Source organism: Mustela nigripes, chromosome 12 (assembly GCF_022355385.1).
Source record: "Mustela nigripes isolate SB6536 chromosome 12, MUSNIG.SB6536, whole genome shotgun sequence".
Lineage (NCBI taxonomy): Eukaryota > Metazoa > Chordata > Mammalia > Carnivora > Mustelidae > Mustela > Mustela nigripes.
In genome coordinates this window covers 277447-297447 of record NC_081568.1, presented here as the reverse complement: position 1 = coordinate 297447, position 20001 = coordinate 277447, and the positions used below count along the sequence as shown (strand labels likewise).

General features: G+C 65.2%; 1 protein-coding gene across 4 annotated transcripts in view; it reads left to right on the top strand.

The window, feature by feature from the left end:
- Positions 1-19940, top strand: part of SLC9A3 (solute carrier family 9 member A3) — a 42164-nt gene extending 22224 nt beyond the window's left edge. Inside the window, exons 2-17 of one of the 4 annotated variants that reach the window (XM_059416798.1) lie at positions 3620-3922; positions 7176-7336; positions 8960-9038; positions 9636-9813; positions 10350-10570; positions 11371-11573; positions 11996-12031; positions 12164-12234; positions 13376-13505; positions 15466-15581; positions 16164-16293; positions 16500-16676; positions 16916-16988; positions 17428-17541; positions 17888-18131; positions 19851-19940. In XM_059416798.1, the coding sequence (XP_059272781.1) occupies positions 3620-3922; positions 7176-7336; positions 8960-9038; positions 9636-9813; positions 10350-10570; positions 11371-11573; positions 11996-12031; positions 12164-12234; positions 13376-13505; positions 15466-15581; positions 16164-16293; positions 16500-16676; positions 16916-16988; positions 17428-17541; positions 17888-18131; positions 19851-19854 (2240 nt within the window). In that variant the 3' untranslated portion in view covers positions 19855-19940. Of the gene's footprint in view, positions 1-3619; positions 3923-7175; positions 7337-8959; positions 9039-9635; positions 9814-10349; positions 10571-11370; positions 11574-11995; positions 12086-12163; positions 12235-13375; positions 13506-15465; positions 15582-16163; positions 16294-16499; positions 16677-16915; positions 16989-17427; positions 17542-17887; positions 18136-19850 lie in introns of those variants that run through there. The other 3 variants (XM_059416796.1, XM_059416799.1, XM_059416797.1) reach the window with 3 other exon arrangements.
- Positions 19941-20001: the final 61 nt, after the last annotated feature.

The following is a 20001-nucleotide window of genomic DNA, read 5'->3' as shown; positions in this document are numbered from 1 at the left end:
AAGCGAGGGGATTCGGGAGCCGATGTCGGTGCGGGAGACTCTCTCTGGGGTTAGGCGAGTCCTTCCGTTTCACAACGATTTTTAAAGATTTTCTTTGCTAAAGCCAAGTGGAACCTTACAAGTGGGTCAGGACACACAGACATGCAAATGGCCTATTCCAGAGCACTGAACTCAGGAGCCACAAAAGCAGGGCCAGCAAGTTTCCCTACACGGACGTCTGAGCCGCGGAAGCCACGCAGGAAGGGAAAACGGGAGCGACTGCACCTCGACCCCGACGGAGCGGGGACCAGCCCCGGGCACGAGCGGCCGCACCCCCAGCGAAGGAGCAGCGCGTGCCGGGAACAAGCAGCTCGTAGAGAAGGGACGGACTGTCCCCCAGGTGTGGGGAGATGCTCACAGCTGCCTCAGAACAGGACAGCGACACCAAAGCCGCCAGCCGACGCTCCTGCTCGCCTGCCCGGCACGCGGGCAGCTGTGTCCCCTGCATGGGCAGCTGTCACAGGTGCATCTCTCGGTCGCAGACATGCTCTGGACTGAAACGCGCACGCCTGCAGCCACCCAGCCGCCCACGCTCACGCGGTGTGTCCAGCCTCAGGGCGCCGGAGGTTGGGCCCCCGCGCCTGCCTGCCGTGCCGTGTGCGCTTGGGGTTCTCGGGGAGTACAAAGCTCCGGCTCTCTCTGTCTACTTCCGGGCTGACTTTGGAGCGGGAGCACCGGGTCTGGAGTCAGCTGGTCTCTCCTCCGCCCGATTCCCAAGTTAACGAGATAGCCTGGTGACAGCTGCCACACAGGGACGTGCCTAAGGGCGGGGCCCTGCCGTCCACGCCGTGTCCTCCTGTTAGACAAGCCGGGTCCCGGGCACCAGCGGCGAACTGACCACATCAGGATCCCGTGTGAATCTCTAACTTGGGGAGAGACTGGGACTAAAGCCTGAATCCTCAGCAGCGTGACCCGAGGCCGGCTCTGGAGCTTGCCAGCAGTCCGAGAGCATGCAGTGATCCCAGCCTGAAGCTACCCATGGTGCTCCAAGCTCGTGAGGACACGCTGTGGACCCCATCCTCGGAGAGGCCCACACGCCGGTGCTGCTCGGTAGCCCGCCCAGAGAGGCCACGTCCTGACACTGGAGAGGCGAGAGGGGCATCCAGGAGCTTGTCACAGGCATGACCCCTTGCGCAGCCCGGCCAGGGGGCACACCTTCTAGAAAGCAGAAGCGTGGTGGTCAGTACAAGGGGTCCCCATGGCCTTGGGTTTGTGGACAGTCATGAGGGCAGGGGAGGGCGTGGCGTCCACCCCAGAGAAAGGCACCCCTGCCAGCCGCCCTGCCGAGGACAAAGATGCAGGCCAAAGCTGAGCATGACCCCAAGAGGGCCCCACCTGCAGGACCACTGGCTCTGGACAGGGACCAGGGGCTTCGTTAACACAGCTTCTGGGCACCAAGCCCGCTGGGACAGGGGGAGTTACGAACCCAGCTGTCTCTGGACATGAACAAATGAACAGAGAGGCTCCCAACAGAGGGGACCCGTACCCCAGACCTTGCTGTGACAGCCCCGTGCTGGGGTCTGTTAGAAAGCAGAGCCCTTGCAGCCTGGGGTCCGCAGCAGGGCCCAGACTGGCAAGGGCTTCGGGTGCTGCTCCCTCTCCCCCAAAGCATCGGGGAGCACCCCCTCGACAGGCTTGCTGGCTGTCAGTCCCTTGAGCCCACCTCTGGGGCACCATGTGCCGCCAAGGAGCCTTGGGCCGGCTGTGTGTGAGGAGAGCCAGGCCCGGGGAGCCCAGTGCTGGACACCTGTTTTCCTCAGCCCAGCCCGTGCCCCTTCCAGGCTCAGGCAGGCAGAGCCAGGACGCCACAGTGAGGCCAAAGCCTCAGGATGTTTTCCTGCGACCGGCTGGCGGCCCTGAGGACTTCTAAGGAACCTGCCATCCGTCACTCTTGGCAGCCACTGCCTCGTGCATTTGTCGCACTTGCCCCGGTGTGGTTTGGTCATCGTCAGTCACGTGGCAGTGTCGAGGTGCTGGCTTCCCGGGGCCTCCCCCCCGGCTTCCCTCCACGGGCCTTCCTTCGCCGACCTCCTGGGAGGCTCTGTCTTGGGGAGCAAGGGCGCTGTCTTCACCGAGCAGTGTGAAAATTTTCAGAAGGAAGATCAGAAGTTGACAGAATACAGGGAGTGCGGCCGTGGCGGGGCTTCAGGAGAGTCAAGAGCCTTCGGGACATGGGGGGCAGATGCCCAGCAGAGTCTCAGGTCCCAGAAGCATTGACCCCTTCTGCCTCCACACGCAGAGGCCTGGTCCTTCGCAGAGCACAGTGACCAAGCGCGTCGGTGACACTGGGGCACACTGAGAAGGGTCTGTGTGGGCCACTGGCAATCTGCTTCTCTAGCAGACGTGGGGGACCGTGCAGGAGGGACAGAACAAGCCCTCAGGGAGTCTCCTCCAGAGCCAGCATCCAACCCCCATGATGACCCCATCGTTCAGCAGGCCAGGGAGGGAGAGCTGCGCTCAGGCAGGCAGCCTGGAGGCGAGGGCAGGTGAGACCAGAATCCCCTGGGCCCAGTGGGCCAGCCTCCCAAAATAGGCTGGGTCAGCAGGCAGCTGGGACACCTCAGAGTACAGCCCTCCTTTGACTTTCCAAGAAGGCTTCTCCATGCACAGAGCCTTGGCGAAAGGGAAGGGAATTACCCAAGTCTCCCAGAGGCTGCTGGAGCCAGGCTCTCTGGTCCGCATCCCAGTCGTGGTGAAGTCAGGGTCAACATCGGGGTTCTTCTCACTGCTCTCCTGAGTCTCCAAACAGGAGAAATGGCCCCCCGTAGGTCCATGGGACTGGCTTGCTCAAGCCTGGGGCCCCCCTGTCTCCTCCACCCCTGCAAGCTTGCACAGCGGCTGTGGAGCTAGTGTCTGTGGGGGACCCGCGAGACCCTGACCCCGAAAGCTCTGTTCCCTGTGTCCTCCGGAGAGCCAGGAAGGGGCTAGTCCCCCCAAGGCAGGGAAATGCCACCAGGCCTCAAGCTGGGCACGGCTCCAGCACCTCCAGACGAGCTGGATGAGGTTGGAGGGTTGATGGTTGCAGCGGGCAGCCCTATCCAGAGGGCCGGAAGGGGCCATGTGGGGCCTGGGGGCTGTGGGTGCCCTGGGCTCTGCCTCCCAGCTCAGGCCTCCAGTTCTCAGGACCTGGAGCTGCCCCTCTGGAGGGACTGTGTCACAGGAGGCCGTCCCTTCCCCCGAGCCCACCTCCTCACCAGTCTCGTGGGCTGCCCAGGCGAGACCCCAGGGCAGGTGTCCCTGGGCCCTGGCCCCGAGGCCCCCGCTGACCGGGGCCAGAGGGAAGCATCCGCAGACCCAGATGTCTGTCCTGTGAGCTGGCAGAGCCCCTGCCAGGCTGCTGGCCTGTGCGTCCACAGACCCCAGCAGACCCCAGAGAGGGGACTGGCTCGACCCCTCCCAGGTGTGAGCTGGGAGGCCCAGGAGGTCGTCCGTCCCCAGCAGAGCCTTCCAGCCCCGCGGGCCTGTAGCCTCTGTGTTTCCAGAAGGAAACCCGCCTGCGGGGCTGGGGCCTGCAGGGGTCCCGGACCCGCCCAGTCCCACGTGGAGGGGTCCCCGTGCCCTGACCGCCCCTCCCCCACAGGTTTCCATCTGTCGCACAAGGTCACCAGCGTCGTCCCCGAGAGCGCGCTGCTCATCGTCTTGGGCCTGGTGCTGGGCGGCATCGTCTGGGCCGCCGACCACATCGCCTCCTTCACGCTGACGCCTACCGTCTTCTTCTTCTACCTGCTGCCCCCCATCGTGCTGGACGCCGGCTACTTCATGCCCAACCGGCTCTTCTTTGGGAACCTGGGCACCATCCTGCTGTACGCCGTCGTCGGCACCGTGTGGAACGCGGCCACCACCGGACTGTCCCTCTACGGCGTCTTCCTCAGCGGCCTGATGGGTGAGAGGGCACGGTGTCCAGGGGGGCGTCCGCGGGGTGGTGGATGCTTGGGACAGGGTCATCCTCGGGGTGGGGTCCTCGGGGCGGGGTCCTGGGGGAGTTCTCGGGGCGGGCTCTGCAGGAGCAGGGCATGGGCGGCTCTGCTGAAGGAAGCTCAGATACACGGTCCAGACCCGGGGAGGGGTGGGTGTTCAGGGTGACGAACCCCGCTGGTGGGTTCACTTGCCGCCTTGGTATGTTAAAAAGAAGGTTTAATTAGTAAACAACAAGCTGTCTGGCATCTCCAGGCTGAGGCTGTGCCCTGCTTGGGAATGAAATCTTGTCCAACCAGGTTAGCAGGTGGGCAGGGTAGCCGAGCAGCTGTCCCTCCCCGCAGGTGGGGTTGGGGCTCGCTTCCCTGCACCAAGCACCCGGGGTGGGGACAGCCCTCTGGCAGAGGCCAGGTGGAGGGCCCCTGGTAGACACACACCTGAGCACAAAGATTGGGTCGTTCCCCCCAAGCCTGCAGGAGAAGCCTCGCCGTTGGCCGCTGGGTCACGGGGTCTGTGCGTCCACGGCAGCTTCCCCAGCCCGTGTCTCCTGTCATCCATGCTCTTAATTCAGCCCTGGCGAAGAGCCGAGCGGCACCCCGCCCACCAGGGCGTGAGCCATTATCCACCTGGGAAACTAGAGCAGGTGAGGCCGGAGCTCCCCCAAGGCCTGCACGGGAGAGCACGGCCCGTGCTGGGGCTGCTGCCCGTCCGTGACATGGCTGTGCAGCGCGAGCTCCTGGCGTTGGCGGCGACCATGGAGAAGCGGGTGTCGGCACCTGGACGCCCGTCTGTGCGCTCAGCCTTGGCCCCAAACATCCTACCTGAGTGGACCAGACTCCTAGGGGTGGGCCCAGACAGTGGTTTCCATGTGACAGAAGGAGGTCTGTACATCGCTCCCCGGGGGGGGGGTCAGGGCCTTGGGGCCTTGGTGACAAAGGACATGCACAGAGAAAAAGAGGCCAAAGGGCCCGGTGCGAATTGTCGCCTCTTCTGGCCCACGTGCCATCGCAGGACTTTGTCCTCAGCCCGTGGGAACTTGCACGCCCCTTTGAGCCTCGGCGACTGTTTGGCACCATCCCTAGGCCCGACCCGGAGAACCCCCCAGGGTGACATGGGGCCGAGCGCGCCCCGCCAGACCTTGTGGGCGAGGAAGCCTCTGGTGCTTTCGGTTGCATCTATCGGCGACGCCTTTAGATAGCTGGGCCGTAGCTAAGACGACAGGCCCCTCCGGTCCCTGGACGCAGAGGAAAGTCCCAGGGTTTGGACCAGGAGGCCCTGAGGGGGCCTGTGCTCGGCTCTCGGGACGTGGCTGGCCGAGGGAGGGCATCAGGCAACGTCATGGAGCAGAAAAGCACCCGGGGGCCAACGAGTCTGTCCTCTCGCCAGACTCCCGGAGCCGGAGCCTGCTGGGGCTGCGGAGCTTGGGCTGTTTCTACAGACCAGCAGGCGGGCTCTGAGGGGCGGCTCAAGGCCAGGGAGCACCCGCCGAGGACAGGTCAGCCTAGCCCAGGCTGCAGGTAGGCCCGGCAGTGGGGATCTTGGGTGGACCTCTGGACGGGCATGCCAGGGGTTGGCCCTGCAGAGGCTGTAGGCAGTCAGTCAGAGAGGCCTGTCAGAGGGGTGTGAGCCGAGGCCTTCTTGGCTGTGGTAGAGACAGGGTCCTGGAGCCCACAGCTGGTCGTCGGGAGCCCACAGTCCGGTCGGGCCCCGGAAGAGCCTGTGGGTGAGGGACTGTCCCACCCGGGAGGAGAGCAGGCTGCTGCTAGAGCTGGGGCACTTGCTGCCTGGACGCCGGCTTCTAGAATGGACCACCAGTCTGTCAGGGCTTGTGGACGCTGAGGGGCCATCGAGCCGGGAGGCGTTTAAGGACGGAACACCTCAAAGGAGGGTGTGCCTCGGGGACCCCCTGGCATCTGAAGCAGAAAGGACTGTTCCCGCCTCTGCCTGACCCACAGCATCTGGAGGTGGAGAGTGAATCCTGAGAGTCCCGTTCCAAAAGGGACATTTTAGAGTCACTGGGAGCTGGTTTCTGTCACCACTGCAACACCCAGACTGTGGCACTAGGCTGTGGGGTTCTCAGAGCTCACAGGAACCCCTCCACAGACTCCACCTTCTCTCAGGGGCCCTGCCTGGCCCTGAGGCCAAGGTTCCTGCAGAAGCCCCCCGTCCTGGACCTGGAGGCGGCCCTTGGCCCTGAACGGGCCGGCATCCAGCCCATACGGTTTCCCCCTTCCCCACCCCGGCGGGCCTCTGCCACGGCCTAGGCCTGACTGCCCCCTGGGGTCTGTTTACGCCCACTCAGCCCGGGGAGGAGGTCTTCCTCCAACCAGCCCCCCTGAGAGCAGGTGTGTGTCCCGAACAGAGCGGGAACAGGCGACCACAGGCGGCTGTCTGAGCCTTTGTGGGAGGACAGCTGCTGGGCTGGGCTGTCACCCAGAGCGGCTCTGAGACTGAGCTGGACCTGGAAAGACAGAGAAGTTGGAAAGTGCCCCTCGGCTCGACCCTGGGGCCCTGCGAGGAGCCAGCCGGGCTGAGCTCGGAGGACCTGCACCTCCCGGTCCCTTCTTCTCCCTCCTCCTCGCCGAGCCCCCCCCCCCTTCCTCCTCAGACCTGCCTGGAAACCCTCCTGCTGGAGGCCCCAAGGTTTCCCCAGACCCTGTGAGGCCTGACCCTCCCCGCCCCCCCTCCTTCTCCTCCCCTGAGGCTTGTCCTGTTGCTCTGATCTGGGCTGAGAAGCCACTTCCCAGGTAGGCCGTCCCCCCCATCCCCCGTCAAGCCCCGACCTTCTCCCCAGCACTTAGACCCCTGCGTCCCCAGACAGCAGATGGCCCAGGGCAGGGCTCTGATGCCATGCTGGGCCTGGCCGGGCACCCCCAGCCCCTTGTCTGCTTGTAGCAACCCCCCAGAGGGGAGCAGCCAGGCCCCGGGGAGGGGAAGGAAGAAGCAGGGCAGTCAGTCCCCACTGGGGTGAGACCCACCGTTCCGGAAGGCTGTGGGAGCCCATGGGAGGGCGGCAGGCAGCGTGACCCAGGTTCTCAGAGCCGGCCGACCCCAGAGCTAAGAGAACCCAAGTCCCCATCCTGAGAGGCCTCCAACAGAGCCGTCAGCGGGGCAGCGGTCCGAGGCAGCCCCCCGAGGCCGAGGGGAGGAAGTGTCCCTGGCTCCGAGGTCCTCATTCTAGGCCCCGAAGGGCTCTCGCTGACGGCGCCGCTGTCTCGCAGGGGACCTGAACGTCGGACTGCTGGACTTCCTCCTGTTCGGCAGCCTGATCGCCGCCGTGGACCCGGTGGCCGTCCTGGCCGTGTTCGAGGAGGTGCACGTCAACGAGGTCCTGTTCATAATCGTCTTCGGGGAGTCGCTGCTGAACGACGCCGTCACTGTGGTGAGTGGGTGCCCGGCGGGCTCTGGGGCTTGGCACGGGGCATCTCTGTGCATCTCCCATGCCGGCCCCTGGCCACGACCTCCCCCGCCTCACAGAGAGGGACGTGTCCCTCTCCCGCATCGTCCGTTCTCCTGCCCTCGCGGCAGCCGTCTGTCAGCCCCGCCGCCTGTCAGCCCTGCCGCCAGGTTCCCAGAGCAGGACGCCTCTCTGGGCCCAGACTCCATGCCGCCCGTTCCCGAGTCCCCGGAGGGAGCTGACGGAGAGGCTAACGGGAGGATCTCGTCAGAACGAAGGAAGGAAGACTGGCGAGCGTGGGTCGTGCACGCGTGAAGGCTGATGTCTCCTCAGGAGGGAGCGTGGCAGGTCCCCTGCGGGCGGGCAGGGGCTGGAGGACCCTCGCTCGGCTTGGGTGCGAGGCTGCAGGTGCCTTGGTCGGAGCAGAGACATCACAGAATGTGGGGATGTATCCCAGCAGCCCAGGGCTTGGACTTCTCGAAATCTAGCCCTGATCCGGGCCACGCGCTCCGTGCGAGCGAGCTCTGGGTGACGGAGTGTCCTCCCCACGCGGGTCAGCCGCGCTGTGTCTCCAGCAGCTGCTCTGGGCCCGGGGGCCGGGCCCCACCAGCCCCTCTCCTCGTGCCGGGGCTTTGCACGCACAACAGGTTACGAAGATCTGTCTGTAGCAGTGGCGTCTCCAAGGAACCCCCTCTCCCGTCCCATCAGTGTTCAGGAGACTGGGAAGTCCTACGGCTGTGCTGCACCTGATTTCTGACGCAGCAGAGAAGGGGTTCTCCGGGGAATGGGAGATTAATTTGGAGCTTGATCAGAAATGTAACCCACAGCCCCTCAGAGGTTGTGCTGCTCTGTGCCCTGGCCTCGCTTCTCTGTGGAAGCACGAACCCCAGCCAAGCCCCGGAGCTCCCCACACAGCCCTACCGGAGGCTCCTTCTGCCCCCGCTGCATTTCCGTGGAGACACCAGAGCCGGGGTCCAGCCCTCAAGGCCTCTGGAGGCCCAGGCCCTGCCCCCCGACCAGTACATCCTCAAGCCCACCATCCCTCCTGCTGCACACCCTGCCTGTTGGGGTCCTTGGCCCCCTGAAGCAGACCTGGAGAGGCGGGCTCGTGGCCCACAGCAGCCCCTCGGCCCGGCGTGTGGAGCGGCGCGTCGTCAGGAGGCCCGGGAAACACCGCAGTGCCAGGCTGAGCTCGGCCCACGGTCATCTGGCACGTCTGGACGGGTTACCGTTGAAACGAGGACATGCACGTCCCACGACCAGGAGTCGGCGCAGTCATGCAGTCACGAGAAACGAAATTCTGGCTTCATCTAGGAAGACAAAACAGAGTTACATGTGGTGGGGGGCCTTGTGCTTTGCTGAGTGCCGGAGAAGGCCAGGTTTGCTCCTGAAGGTTCTAGTTCCTTCTGGAAAGTTCTTCTGCCTCTCCAGCCCACCTGTTGGCTCATCTCTGGCCTTTGTCTGATTGACCAGGTTGCCCCATGACGCTTTCCTCTCTGAATTTTGGTGGCTGCCCCCGGCTGCTCCATTCAGACCAAGTCCTCAAGGCCTGGGGCCCGAGTCAGGGAGGGCTGACCCGATGTCATCTTGTCTCTCTGTCGTCCCCAGGTCCTCTACAACGTGTTTGAATCTTTCGTGACGCTGGGTGGTGACAAGGTGACTGGCGTGGATTGCGTGAAGGGCATAGGTGTGTGGCTGGTGGGTCCGTGCGTCTGGGGACGGTGGGGGCCTTGTCTCCTCTCCAGCATGGGGACCAGCTCCAGGCTTTGGCACCAGGCCTGCCTCTGGGACCCACAGCCTGTGTAGGAAAAGGCATTTCCACTTGGAAGCTTCAGTGAGAGTTCCCTCCTGTCCCCAGCGTGTTTCAGGCGCACAATTTCGTTGGGTCCTGGGGAGGCAAGGGCTGCTGTCCCACGAGACCAGCCTGTCTGGTTGGAGGACGCGGACCTGGTGTCCTCCGTGGCCCTGAGTGAACATTTCTCTGGGAAGGGACAATGGCAGCCTGGCTGTCCTGGGGGCCCAGGGACAAGCCTGCCCGCGGCTGCCTTCTCGGGCTTTCTCCGCGATGGGTGAGGGGCCCGGGCTCCCCGCTCCCCACATGCCTGCCGGCCTCTCGGGGGAAGACTGGCCTCTTGTTTGCCGGGGGGTTGGCGCCTCTGTGGGGTTGCCAGGCAACCCCCGGGGAGGAAGGGTCTGGATGGGCAGCCGCCCGCGCCCACGCGGGCCAGCCGCGCCCGGCCACAAAGGGCCTTTGAGGCGGCTCAGCTGGCGCCCTCGCCCGCAGTGTCCTTCTTCGTGGTGAGCCTGGGCGGCACGCTGGTGGGCGTGGCCTTTGCCTTCCTGCTGTCGCTGGTGACGCGCTTCACCAAGCACGTGCGCATCATCGAGCCGGGCTTCGTGTTCGTCATCTCCTACCTGTCCTACCTCACCTCCGAGATGCTGTCGCTGTCCGCCATCCTGGCGTGAGTGCCCTGCACGCCCACGGCCCAGGCCGCCACAGCCGCACCGTGTCCGGCGCCGTGCTGGCGTGTGGGGGCGGGGGGGAGGGGGGAGGGGGACGGCCCCTCCCTCCCCCAGTCCCCTCCAGCCCGTCTGCCCGGCCCAGTTCCCTGTGAGGGGCGAGCAGTCACTCTGGGGGTGAAGAATCTGGTCTATTCAGGTTTTAAACCAGGAGTTGGCGTTTTCAAAGAGCTGTTCTTGAGTTCTGCCTACACACAGCCTCTTCTGGGTGCCCCAGGCAGGAGGCTGGCCAACACCCTGTGACCCAAATCTGCCCCAGCAGCCCCCCCCCCCCACTCAAGAGCCAGCTGCCGCCGGAGTGGAAGACACTGGGGCAGCCCACTGGGTGGCTCAGGGCTCAGGTCTCGGGGTGCGGGGAGGCCCAGCTCCGAGCCAAGGGTCAGTCAGTGCGGGGGTGCACGCCCAGGCCCCAGGCCCACGGCCCCGTGCAGGCGGCGTCTCGGCCCCCAGGCTCACAGCGCGCTCATCCTGTCCCCAGCATCACGTTCTGCGGCATCTGCTGCCAGAAGTACGTGAAGGCCAACATCTCAGAGCAGTCGGCCACCACCGTGCGCTACACCATGAAGATGCTGGCCAGCGGGGCCGAGACCATCATCTTCATGTTCCTGGGCATCTCGGCCGTGAACCCCCTCATCTGGAAGTGGAACACGGCCTTTGTGCTCCTGACCCTGGTCTTCATCTCTGTGTACCGGGCTGTTGGTGAGGGGGCTGGGGGCTGGGGGGGCGAGGAGGCGTGGGGGACGATGCCGCAGATGCCGGGGGGAGGACGGGGGGGGCAGGGGGAGGGCACACGATGGGGGATGGGGAGCAGGGGAGGAGGCGCCACGACAGGGCAGCTGGGGGATCCGCGTGTTGGAGGGCGAGGGTGCGGATGTGAGGACAGTAGAAGGTGGACAGTGCGGACAGTCTGGGGGGCCGTGGAGCGCTCGGGGGTCCCTGGGAGCCGCAGCATGGCCAGGTCATGGTTATCTGCAGCGAAGTTTCAGGCTTGCTTCCTGGCCTTGTCACCTTGAGATGGTGAAAGCACAGGTGGGGGCAGGGTGGAAAGTTTTAGAGCCTAGGGGACCCCGTTTGGTTTCCCCTTGACTCACTCTGGATGTCATCGTTGAGGACGCCGACGGAGGCTCCTGTGAGGTAGGGGCCTGCTGCCAGCTGTGACCCTGTGGCCCACTAGTGGGGTACGGGCCAGGGAGGGACCACCACCCGCTCTCGGCTTGTCCTCAGTGGGGGCCGCCAGAGCGAGACAGGGTCCGTGGTCCTGGGACACGAGGCCTCCTTTGCCGCCTGGGTCACAGGGAGTCGGACCCTCGGCCGGGATAGAGCAGGTGTGCAGGGAGGGGTGTGTGTGGAGAGCAGGGCCGCGGGGCCCGTTCTCCTGACGCGCTCAGGTGCCAGCACCCTCACTGCCACTGCCCGAGCAGGGGATTCGAGGAGGGGGCGAGGCGGCCCACGGAGCGCGGGGGTGTGGGGGTGCGTGCTGAGTGCCTCCCCACTGGCAGGTGTCGTCCTGCAGACCTGGGTCCTGAACCGGTACCGGATGGTGCAGCTGGAGATCATAGACCAGGTGGTCATGTCCTACGGCGGCCTGCGCGGGGCCGTGGCTTTCGCTCTGGTCGTCCTTCTGGATGAGAGGAAGGTGAAGGAGCGGGACCTGTTCGTCAGCACGACCATCATCGTGGTCTTCTTCACGGTCATCTTCCAGGTGGGCTGGGCGCCCATTCCCCCGCCCCCACCTCGCCGGGCCGGCCCTGTGCGGGGACCAGCCTCGCCAGCCGCCAGGCCCTAATTGCTTTTTACTATTTTAGTAACTAGGAGCCGTTTTGTAGGTTTTCATGCGGCCCCACAGGGGATGCAGCACGATTTGGCCTAAAAATGTCCTTCACGTGCTGCCCTGGCTAGCGAAGCCCCAGTTAATATTTCGTGGACCAGACGCGTGCAGGGGCGTGTCCCACTTCCCCCCTTGCTCTCGGACAATCTAAGGGAGCCGACTGGGGGCCCTCCGAGCAGGGCCGAGTCCCTGCGCACCGGCGGGTGGCTGCGGACTCACCCACTGGGGGCTTGGTGGGCCGGGTGGGCCCCCGGGCTGGCGCCTGCCTGCCTGAAGGGCCAACCCCCGTCCTCCAGGGCCTGACCATCAAGCCCCTGGTGCAGTGGCTGAAGGTGAAGAGGAGCGAACATCGGGAGCCCAAGCTCAACGAGAAGCTGCACGGCCGGGTAGTGGGCCAGGGGCGGTGGGGGGGGGCACCTGGGTCCCTCCGAGGGATGCTCACCCACTTCTCTCTCCTGCGGAAGGCTTTCGACCACATCCTCTCAGCCATCGAGGACATATCGGGGCAAATTGGACACAACTACCTCCGCGATAAGTACGTGGCCGCAGGTGCCCCTGGCTGGCGGAAACGGAGACATTTGGAGGCGTGTCTCTTCGCTGTCAGCCTCCCTCCCTCTGCCCCTCACGGGAGGACCACAGGGTAGAAAGATCTTCCCCGTACAGCAGCCTCGCAGAGCGCTCGCTAACCGAAGAACTCTGCCTTCAGCAGGAGCCAGGAAGTCGCTTGCCTAACTGTCCGAGACCCCCACCCCTCGGGACTCCTGTTCCCCCAAACTCCTCCTCTCCCTGGGACTCCCCTGTCCCCGGTCCCCCTCCTGCCCCTGGAACCTCTCCTCCTGGACACTCTCCTCTAGAAGACCCCTCCCTACGGCCCCCTTCCTTCCTCTGGGACTCCTCCTCTCCCAGGACCCCCTGGGGACCCTCTGCCTCTGGGACCCCTCTCCCCGGGAGCCCGTCATCCTGGAGCCCTTCCTTCCCCTTGGGCCCCTCGCCCCAGGACCCCCCCAGCCTCCTCCTCCCAGTGGATCCCTCTCTTCCCCCTTCCCCACCATGTCGCTCTAGGTCATGGCCATTGGGCTTCGGCTAGATGCTCCACTTCAATTCTCTCCTGGCTACCCCCTCTTCTGACCCATAGGACCGGCCGTACCCTAACTGGGTTGGATGCAAAGCCTCCTTCCCACCAGCCTGGGTCTCTCCTAGTGTGGGGGCTCAGGGCTTCCTGCTCCCCCAGCCCATGCCTCTGCAGGCAAAATGTGTGCCCCCTTCCCTGTAGCCAGGCCCCAGGGGCCCTGCCCTCACCCGGCTTCGGCCTTTCCAGAAGGCCAGGTCATCAGTTGGAAAGCTCAGCAATGTTGTATCAAATGAGAAAACAGAATCCAGAATTTGACACACGTTCTCACGGCACGGGCCTTCAGATAGGAAGGGAGGAACAGAGCACAGATGGAGGAATAACACCCCTGAGGGTTATTCCTTTTATTTTACAAGTCTCCTTTGTGAGTTTACTTGTTATAATAAGTGAAAATCAGGGGTGGGGGGGGGTGTCTCCTGTGCCTCAGTCCCTGGGAGACCATGTCCCTGCGAGTCTGGGCAGTGGGAGGGGGCACGCCGCCCACATGCTGCCGGGGCCTTGCCCACAGCCAGTCCAAGTGCTGACATCGTGTTGGTTCCCCCCCCAGGTGGTCCAATTTTGATAGGAAATTCCTCAGCAAAATCCTCATGAGACGGTCAGCACAGAAGTCTCGAGATCGGATCCTGAATGTTTTCCACGAGCTCAACTTGAAAGACGCTATCAGCTATGTGGCTGAGGTACCGGAACATTCCGTCCGCTCTCCTGTTGGAGCTGGTGGCTGAAACAACACCCAGCCGTGGGGTGTGGACAGCCACTGGGCTCTGGGGCAGCAGGCCAGGGAGGGAAGGCCCTGCACCCCGAGCCCCAGGCGGGAGCGCGCTGGGCCTGCCACAAGTTCCCCACGTGAAGCTCCTGGGGCCTCCAACCCCCCCGAGGACGGCTGTGGGAGCTGAGCACAGAGTTCTCCCTGCGGCTCTCTGGTGGGTCTGAGACGGAAAACAAACAGGGCGTACAGAGTCGTGCCCCTCGACATGGTGCACACACGTTCACGCATGTCCACACTCGCACAGCCATGGACACAGAGACAGCAGGAAGGAGGTCGTGCATCCTGTGGGGTCACAGGGGACACACCTGCGAACAGGCTGTGGTTCTAAGGTCCCTGCAGGTGAGCACGGACACAACACCTGCCTTCTGTAGGTAAACAAATCCACCTCACGTGTTCGGAGCTGAGGGGCCAGAGGGGTCTCTCCACTAAGCAGCAGCCAGTGCCTGCAGTGAGGGTCAGTGAGGGGCTCAGGGAGCATACGGCAGAGGAGGAACCAGCCCTGCCCCGCGGGCTGCACGGCGACTCTCCAGACCGCACTGTCTCGGAGGCTGCCCCAGCCCACAGCCACTCGGTCAGGACTCTGGAGGCGTCCTAGCAGGTGCCAGGACTCCTCCTGGGACACACAGTCCAGCAGCCCCTCCCCAGGGGCCACACGCCTCCAGGCGGTGCACACGTGTGACAGTGACCGGCCCTTTGCCTTGATCAGCCGGCTGCCTTTACCTCATATGCAGGCCCTAGGCCCCAAGGTCACCTGGCGCCTCACCAGCCTGGGCCTACTCAGCCTGGGGAGCTAGGTCCGTCCCGGCAAACCTCACGGACCTCATCCAGGGGGCACAGCCAGGGCCCTGGAAGCATCCGTTCCTTCAAAGGGGAGTGTGAGTCCTGTCTCCAGTGGGCTTGTCCAGTCTCCAGTGGGCTTGTCCACACCAAACGTACAGCCCGATACCCCAACACAACCAGGGGTCCCTCCAAGACAGATGGACACAGGGGAAGGGGCCTCTACACCATTGGCCAAGCTAATGGCAGCTTGCTCCCCTTAGAGCCCCAGCCCACAAGCCCCAGGCACTGGGAGGGACGAGGTCCCCTGCTGTCTGCACCTCTGGCCCAGGGCTGGGCGCTGCTGTGCTCAGATCTCTGCCCTTTGGCTCTGCAGAGGCTTCTGTGTCCTCTGAGCCTGGATGGACGGGCAGGGGGCTGTCCTGCCTGTGCGCACAGTGACGTCCCCTTCTGCTGGCAAGCCCGGTCTCTTGTGGGCGCCCTGATGCCCCGAGCCCCCACGTGAGAGATGCAGGCTGCGGGCAGCGTCCCCACCGCGCAGGGCACTGACTGCCCCCCTCCAGCGACACGGGCTCCTCCCTGCTCAGGACTGGCTCTGCCTGCAGCCAGGATGGCATGTGATCCTGGGCTGGGCCTCTGGGCCTCCTGCCCCGCCACATCCGGCCCTGACCTTGGTGCCCTCCCAGCCCCACGCCCACCCCTGAGGAGTTCCTGCTCTTTCCCAGGGGCCCCTTTGGCCCCATACTCCCACCCAAGGAGAGTGGCTGTTCTCAACTTCCGTTCCTGTTGGGCTTGGCTCTATGTGACCTTAGTCTCATTCAGTTCTGGACAGAGGCCTGGGGGTTCCCCTCTCAGGGCAGCCGGGTGGAAGTCCCCAGCAGGGACAAGAGACACCTCCCCAGTCTGGGGGAGCAGCAGTGTTTCCTGATGCCCACTGAGGGTCTGGGATGAAGGACCCATGGTCCTGTCTTCACTTGCCCCTGCCACCACCAGCTGCCAACTCAGCACGGCCTTACCAGCTCTCTGAGGGCTGGCGGTTGCCCGGCATCAAGGCACTCCACGGCGCGGGCTGATCTGCTCTCCCCTCCCCACAGGGAGAGCGCCGCGGGTCCCTGGCCTTCATCCGTTCCCCCAGCACCGACAACATGGTCAATGTGGACTTCAGCACACCAAGGCCCTCAACCGTGGAGGCCTCTGTCTCCTACCTCCTGTACGTGCTCCCGTTCCCCTGGGGTTCCGCCAGAAGAGCCCCCCCACCCCGGCCTGGCCCCTCCCGCCATGGCCCGGGAGGCTGCTCTGGGGAGGGGTCTCACCTGACCTGCACATCCCAGGCCCTCCCGGTCACAGGCAGCAGGGCCCCTGTGGACAGTCAGTAGCCTGTGGGCCTCTGGGGGCCCCTGAGAGTCATAAGCGGGTGGAGTAGAGGCCCCGGACTGGACCCCGGGATCTAGGTGTTTCCGGCTACAAATACACCTGTAGGAAATGTGAGCATCTGCCTGACGGGAGACAGAGAGAAGAGGGAGCCGGCAGGACCGGACAGATCTGGGGCTGAGGCCTCACCCCCGGCCACCCCTCCCTCCGCGGGGCCCAGGCCATGGGCCTCCTGCTCTGTTGTGCTGCGCAGCGGGGGCTGGGCCAGCTGGGGGAGGCGTGCGGAGGGCAGGGGGCACTGGGTGTGTGCGAGGCAGGTTCCTGGGGGGTCAGTTCCTGAACCAGCCTCCTGGGGTTGGTGGCGCCCAGGCTCAGGGGTCGAGGGACGGGCAGGTGGGCGATCACGGCGGCCCCCACGCAGGAGGGAGAACGTGAGTGCGGTGTGCCTGGACATGCAGTCGCTGGAACAGCGGAGGAGGAGCATCCGTGACACGGAGGACATGGTCACGCACCACACCCTGCAGCAGTACCTGTACAAGCCTCGGCAGGAGGTGGGCGTGCGGGGCGTGCGTGGGGGGTGGGTACAGAGCCTCCTCCTCTGGGACGGCCTCAAGGGCTGGCGGGACGCGGGGACTCAGCCTCGCCACCGAGTCCCTGAGTGCTCTCGCTCTGGCTGGGGACTCGAGTGGGGCCGTGAGGCTGGGAGCAGCCTGTGCGAGGTGCCCCTACTGTGACCATCCCGCGGCCTCTCCCCCAGTACAAGCATCTCTACAGTCGGCACGAGCTGACCCCCAACGAAGACGAGAAGCAGGACAAGGAGATCTTCCACAGGACCATGCGGAAACGCCTGGAGTCCTTCAAGTCTGCCAAGCTGGGCATCAACCCGAACAAGAAGGCGGCAAAGCTCTACAAGAGGGAGCGTGCCCAGAAACGGGTGAGGGCAGGGGGCGCGTGGCTGTTGGCAGAGGGACTTGGGGTGTCCTGAGGCGTGGGGTCACCCCAGGGCACCCCCAGGGACAGGCCCGGGTGGGCGCTCTGCACTGGAACCACTCACAGTGCAGGACGGGCCCCGGAGGGCTCTGGGCAGCGCAGCACAGGCTCGTCTGGGACCGGCTGGGGCGGTCGGGGTCTGGGTGTCGCTGTGCCCCTTAGCAGTTTCCTTTTGTTTCTCAGAGAAACAGCAGCATTCCCAATGGGAAACTGCCCCTGGAGAGCCCCATGAACAACTTCACCATTAAGGAGAAAGGTACTGGGGGGAGCACAGTGGAGTGCTCACCAGCAGGGCCCAGAGACACAGGCGATGGGGCAGGAGGGGCCCAGAGGGGGTCCTGCCAGAGACCCTTCCCCCTGGCAGCCAGGACCCTCCACGGGGTCCTCCGGTCCCACCCTGGGCAGGGGGCTGCTGCAGGAGGAGCGGGGACCGCAGGGCTGGACACGCACCCTGGCTCCTCTGTAGCAGGGGAAGACCAGCCGCGGCAGCTTCGCTCTGCCTGCCCTGTGCTGACATGGCGGTCCGGGCACTGCCAGCCAGCAGGCGACCCAGAAGAGGGTGGGGAGCGCTGTGTGTGTGATGACACTGTGGCCTGGTGACAGGCCTCGGGGTGCTCTGCAAGGTAGCCAGGGGCACGACACTGGTGGCTGTGTGCCCAGTCCCCTTCCCTCATGCTGCCCTCCCTTGCCACCAGATTTGGAACTTTCAGACCCCGAGGAGGCCCCGGACTATGGTGCTGAAGTGGGAGGGGGGATCGAGTTCCTGGCAAACATCACACAAGACACCACGGCCACAGACTCCCCGTCAGGTGAGGGGTGGGGTCAGCCCTGCCTGGGCCGCAGATGTGAGCATGGTCATTGGTCGCTGACGGGCACCGCGGGACCTGAGAGGCCTAGTGCTGGGTCCATGTGGGTGCGAGTTCCGCAGTGGGGGGCACAGGGTCTCTGCTCCAGAGAAGGGAGCAGTTGAGTGTCCTGCCTCCTGCGCACAGAGAGACAGAATGGGGTGCAAGGCCTGGAGCCCCAGAGACCTTCCAGGTGACCTTCCGGGTGTCCGCGGCAGGACCAGCTGACGTCGGCCACCGAGGGCAGCACCCTCTCCCTGCCGTCCCAGGTTCCGCCGGGACTCTGACCAGCCACTGCCCTTTCTCCTAGGAATTGACAACCCCGTGTTCTCCCCGGATGAGGACCTGAGCATCCTCTCCAGGGTGCCGCCCTGGCTGTCCCCTGGGGAGACGGTGGTGCCCTCCCAGAGGGCCCGTGTGCAGATCCCCTGCTCTCCAGGCAACTTCCGCCGCCTGGCGCCCTTCCGCCTCAGCAACAAGTCCGTGGATTCCTTTCTGCAGGCTGACGGCCCCGAGGAGCAGCCCCACGCGACCCTCCCTGAGTCCACACACATGTAACTCCGGACCCCGCCCACCCCCCCCCCCCCCCCCGACACCTCTCTCCTCAGCTCCTCCCCTAGCCAGCTGCCTCTCTGGCTCTGGACCCGAACTTCTGCAGACTCTGTCCAGCATCTCTTACTCCTTCTCAGCCTCTCTTCCAGCTGCGCATTCCCTAGGACGTCGGTCTGAGTCTCGGCCTGTCCCCGAGACGTTGGGACCCAGAGCTGTCTGAGGGTCTCTTTAGCCCCTGTGCTAAGCCCGTGAATCTAAGTCTTGAGCTCAGAGGGACCTGAGCACAGGGCTGGGTGGGGGCTGCGTGGGAAGGGGAACATCTGTTTCTCTCCCTAAAAGCCCTGGGGCTTTGTGAAAAGTCCATGTGACAGAAGTGAGTCCAGAAGAGCAACGGGTCCCTCTCAACCTCATAGAGAGGAGCTCAGGGCAAGGGTACAGGGAAGTGGAGAGCAGGCCAGTAGCCAGCCAAGCAGGCCAGCGCCTCTCTCAGGAGAGAAGTCAGGGGTTGGGGGTGGGGGTGAGGGGGTAACGCAGGGGTGGAGGCAGGGGGTAGTGAGGGGCAAGGCAGGGTTGGGAGGTAGGGGGGAGGCACCTGTTCAGCAGGGGCTTCCAGGCCTTCTTGCTGGGTCCCTAGAAGGTGCTGTCCCCACTTTACCTTCCGTAGGGAAGAGGGTTCACACCTTTGTGCAAGGTTTTGGGTTCATTTCACGTTTCCTTTGGGTGTTGGTGTGCGCTTGGGAGGAAACAGGAAGCAGACCCTCCCCCCCGCCCAGGAGGGGCTCTCACAAAGGCACTCTCCCAGGCATTGCAACCGAAGCAGGACCTCCTGTTCTCTCCTGTGGTTGCTTGGGAGGGTGTCCACCAGTGCAGCTCAGGAGAGGCGCTCCGTGCCTGCAGGGTGGGCTGCCTGGGGCAACTTTCTCTTTATGCGTGAAGCCGGCTTTCCCGGGTGCTCCAGGGACTGAAAGAGTTTGTGGGAGACACCTGTGGCGGGGCTTCTGTCGGGTGCTTCTGCTGCTCCTCTGCCTCTTCCTGGCTTCTGCCTCTGAACCCCATAACCTTCTCTTCCTTGAACCTCCTTGAACCTCCAACCACTCTCTTCCTCGAACCCTGCTTGTCCTAGAGCAGGGCACTGTGTCTGGAGAGGCCCTGTGGCCATGACCATTCCTGGGCAGGGGGGCTGCATCCCGCGGGCCGAACGGGGAGCCGCAGCGTGTGGTAGGGGAGCCCGTCGGGGTGGGGGGCTGCAGAGGTAGGTCCTCAGCTGACCCTGTCACTGTGGACCTTGCTGGCCACACGGCCAGGGCATGGCCTCTGCGTGTCCCGCAGCATTCCAGGTAGTGGGCGCGGGGCGCAGGCTGGGTGGGTTGGGCCCCCTCCAAGCTGCGCGGCCGCCCTGGAAGATGAGCGGGAAGGGTGCAGGGCCTGGACCGTCCCTGGGCGTCCTGCACCCGCGCGGGGCGGTGGTGGTCTCCAGAGGCGGGGCCGCCGGCAGTCACCTGGGAAGGCGGGCGACGCCCCCGGCCCGCGGGCCGGCTCCGGCTTTTGGCCAACCCGGGAAGTCACGACCTCCGTGCGGTTTGTGCGGAAGGCCTGACAGTCCGGCTCGGCCCGGGAGCCGCCCCCGCGCCGCCGCCTGGGTCCCCCCTGCACCCCCGGCCCCCGCCCCACCCGGGCCCCCCGCCAGGTGCCCTCTGCGCTCATGCCGTCCTCTCCCGCAGGTGACACGGGCTCCGACGTGCCGCTGACCGGACGCTCGTCCCCTCCCGCCGCCGAGAAGCCTCCGATCCCCGCGCGGTCCCCGCGCCCGCGCGCCCGGAGCCCGGCCCCGCCCGCCGACGCCCCGCCCGCCGGAGCCCCGCCCGCCGACGC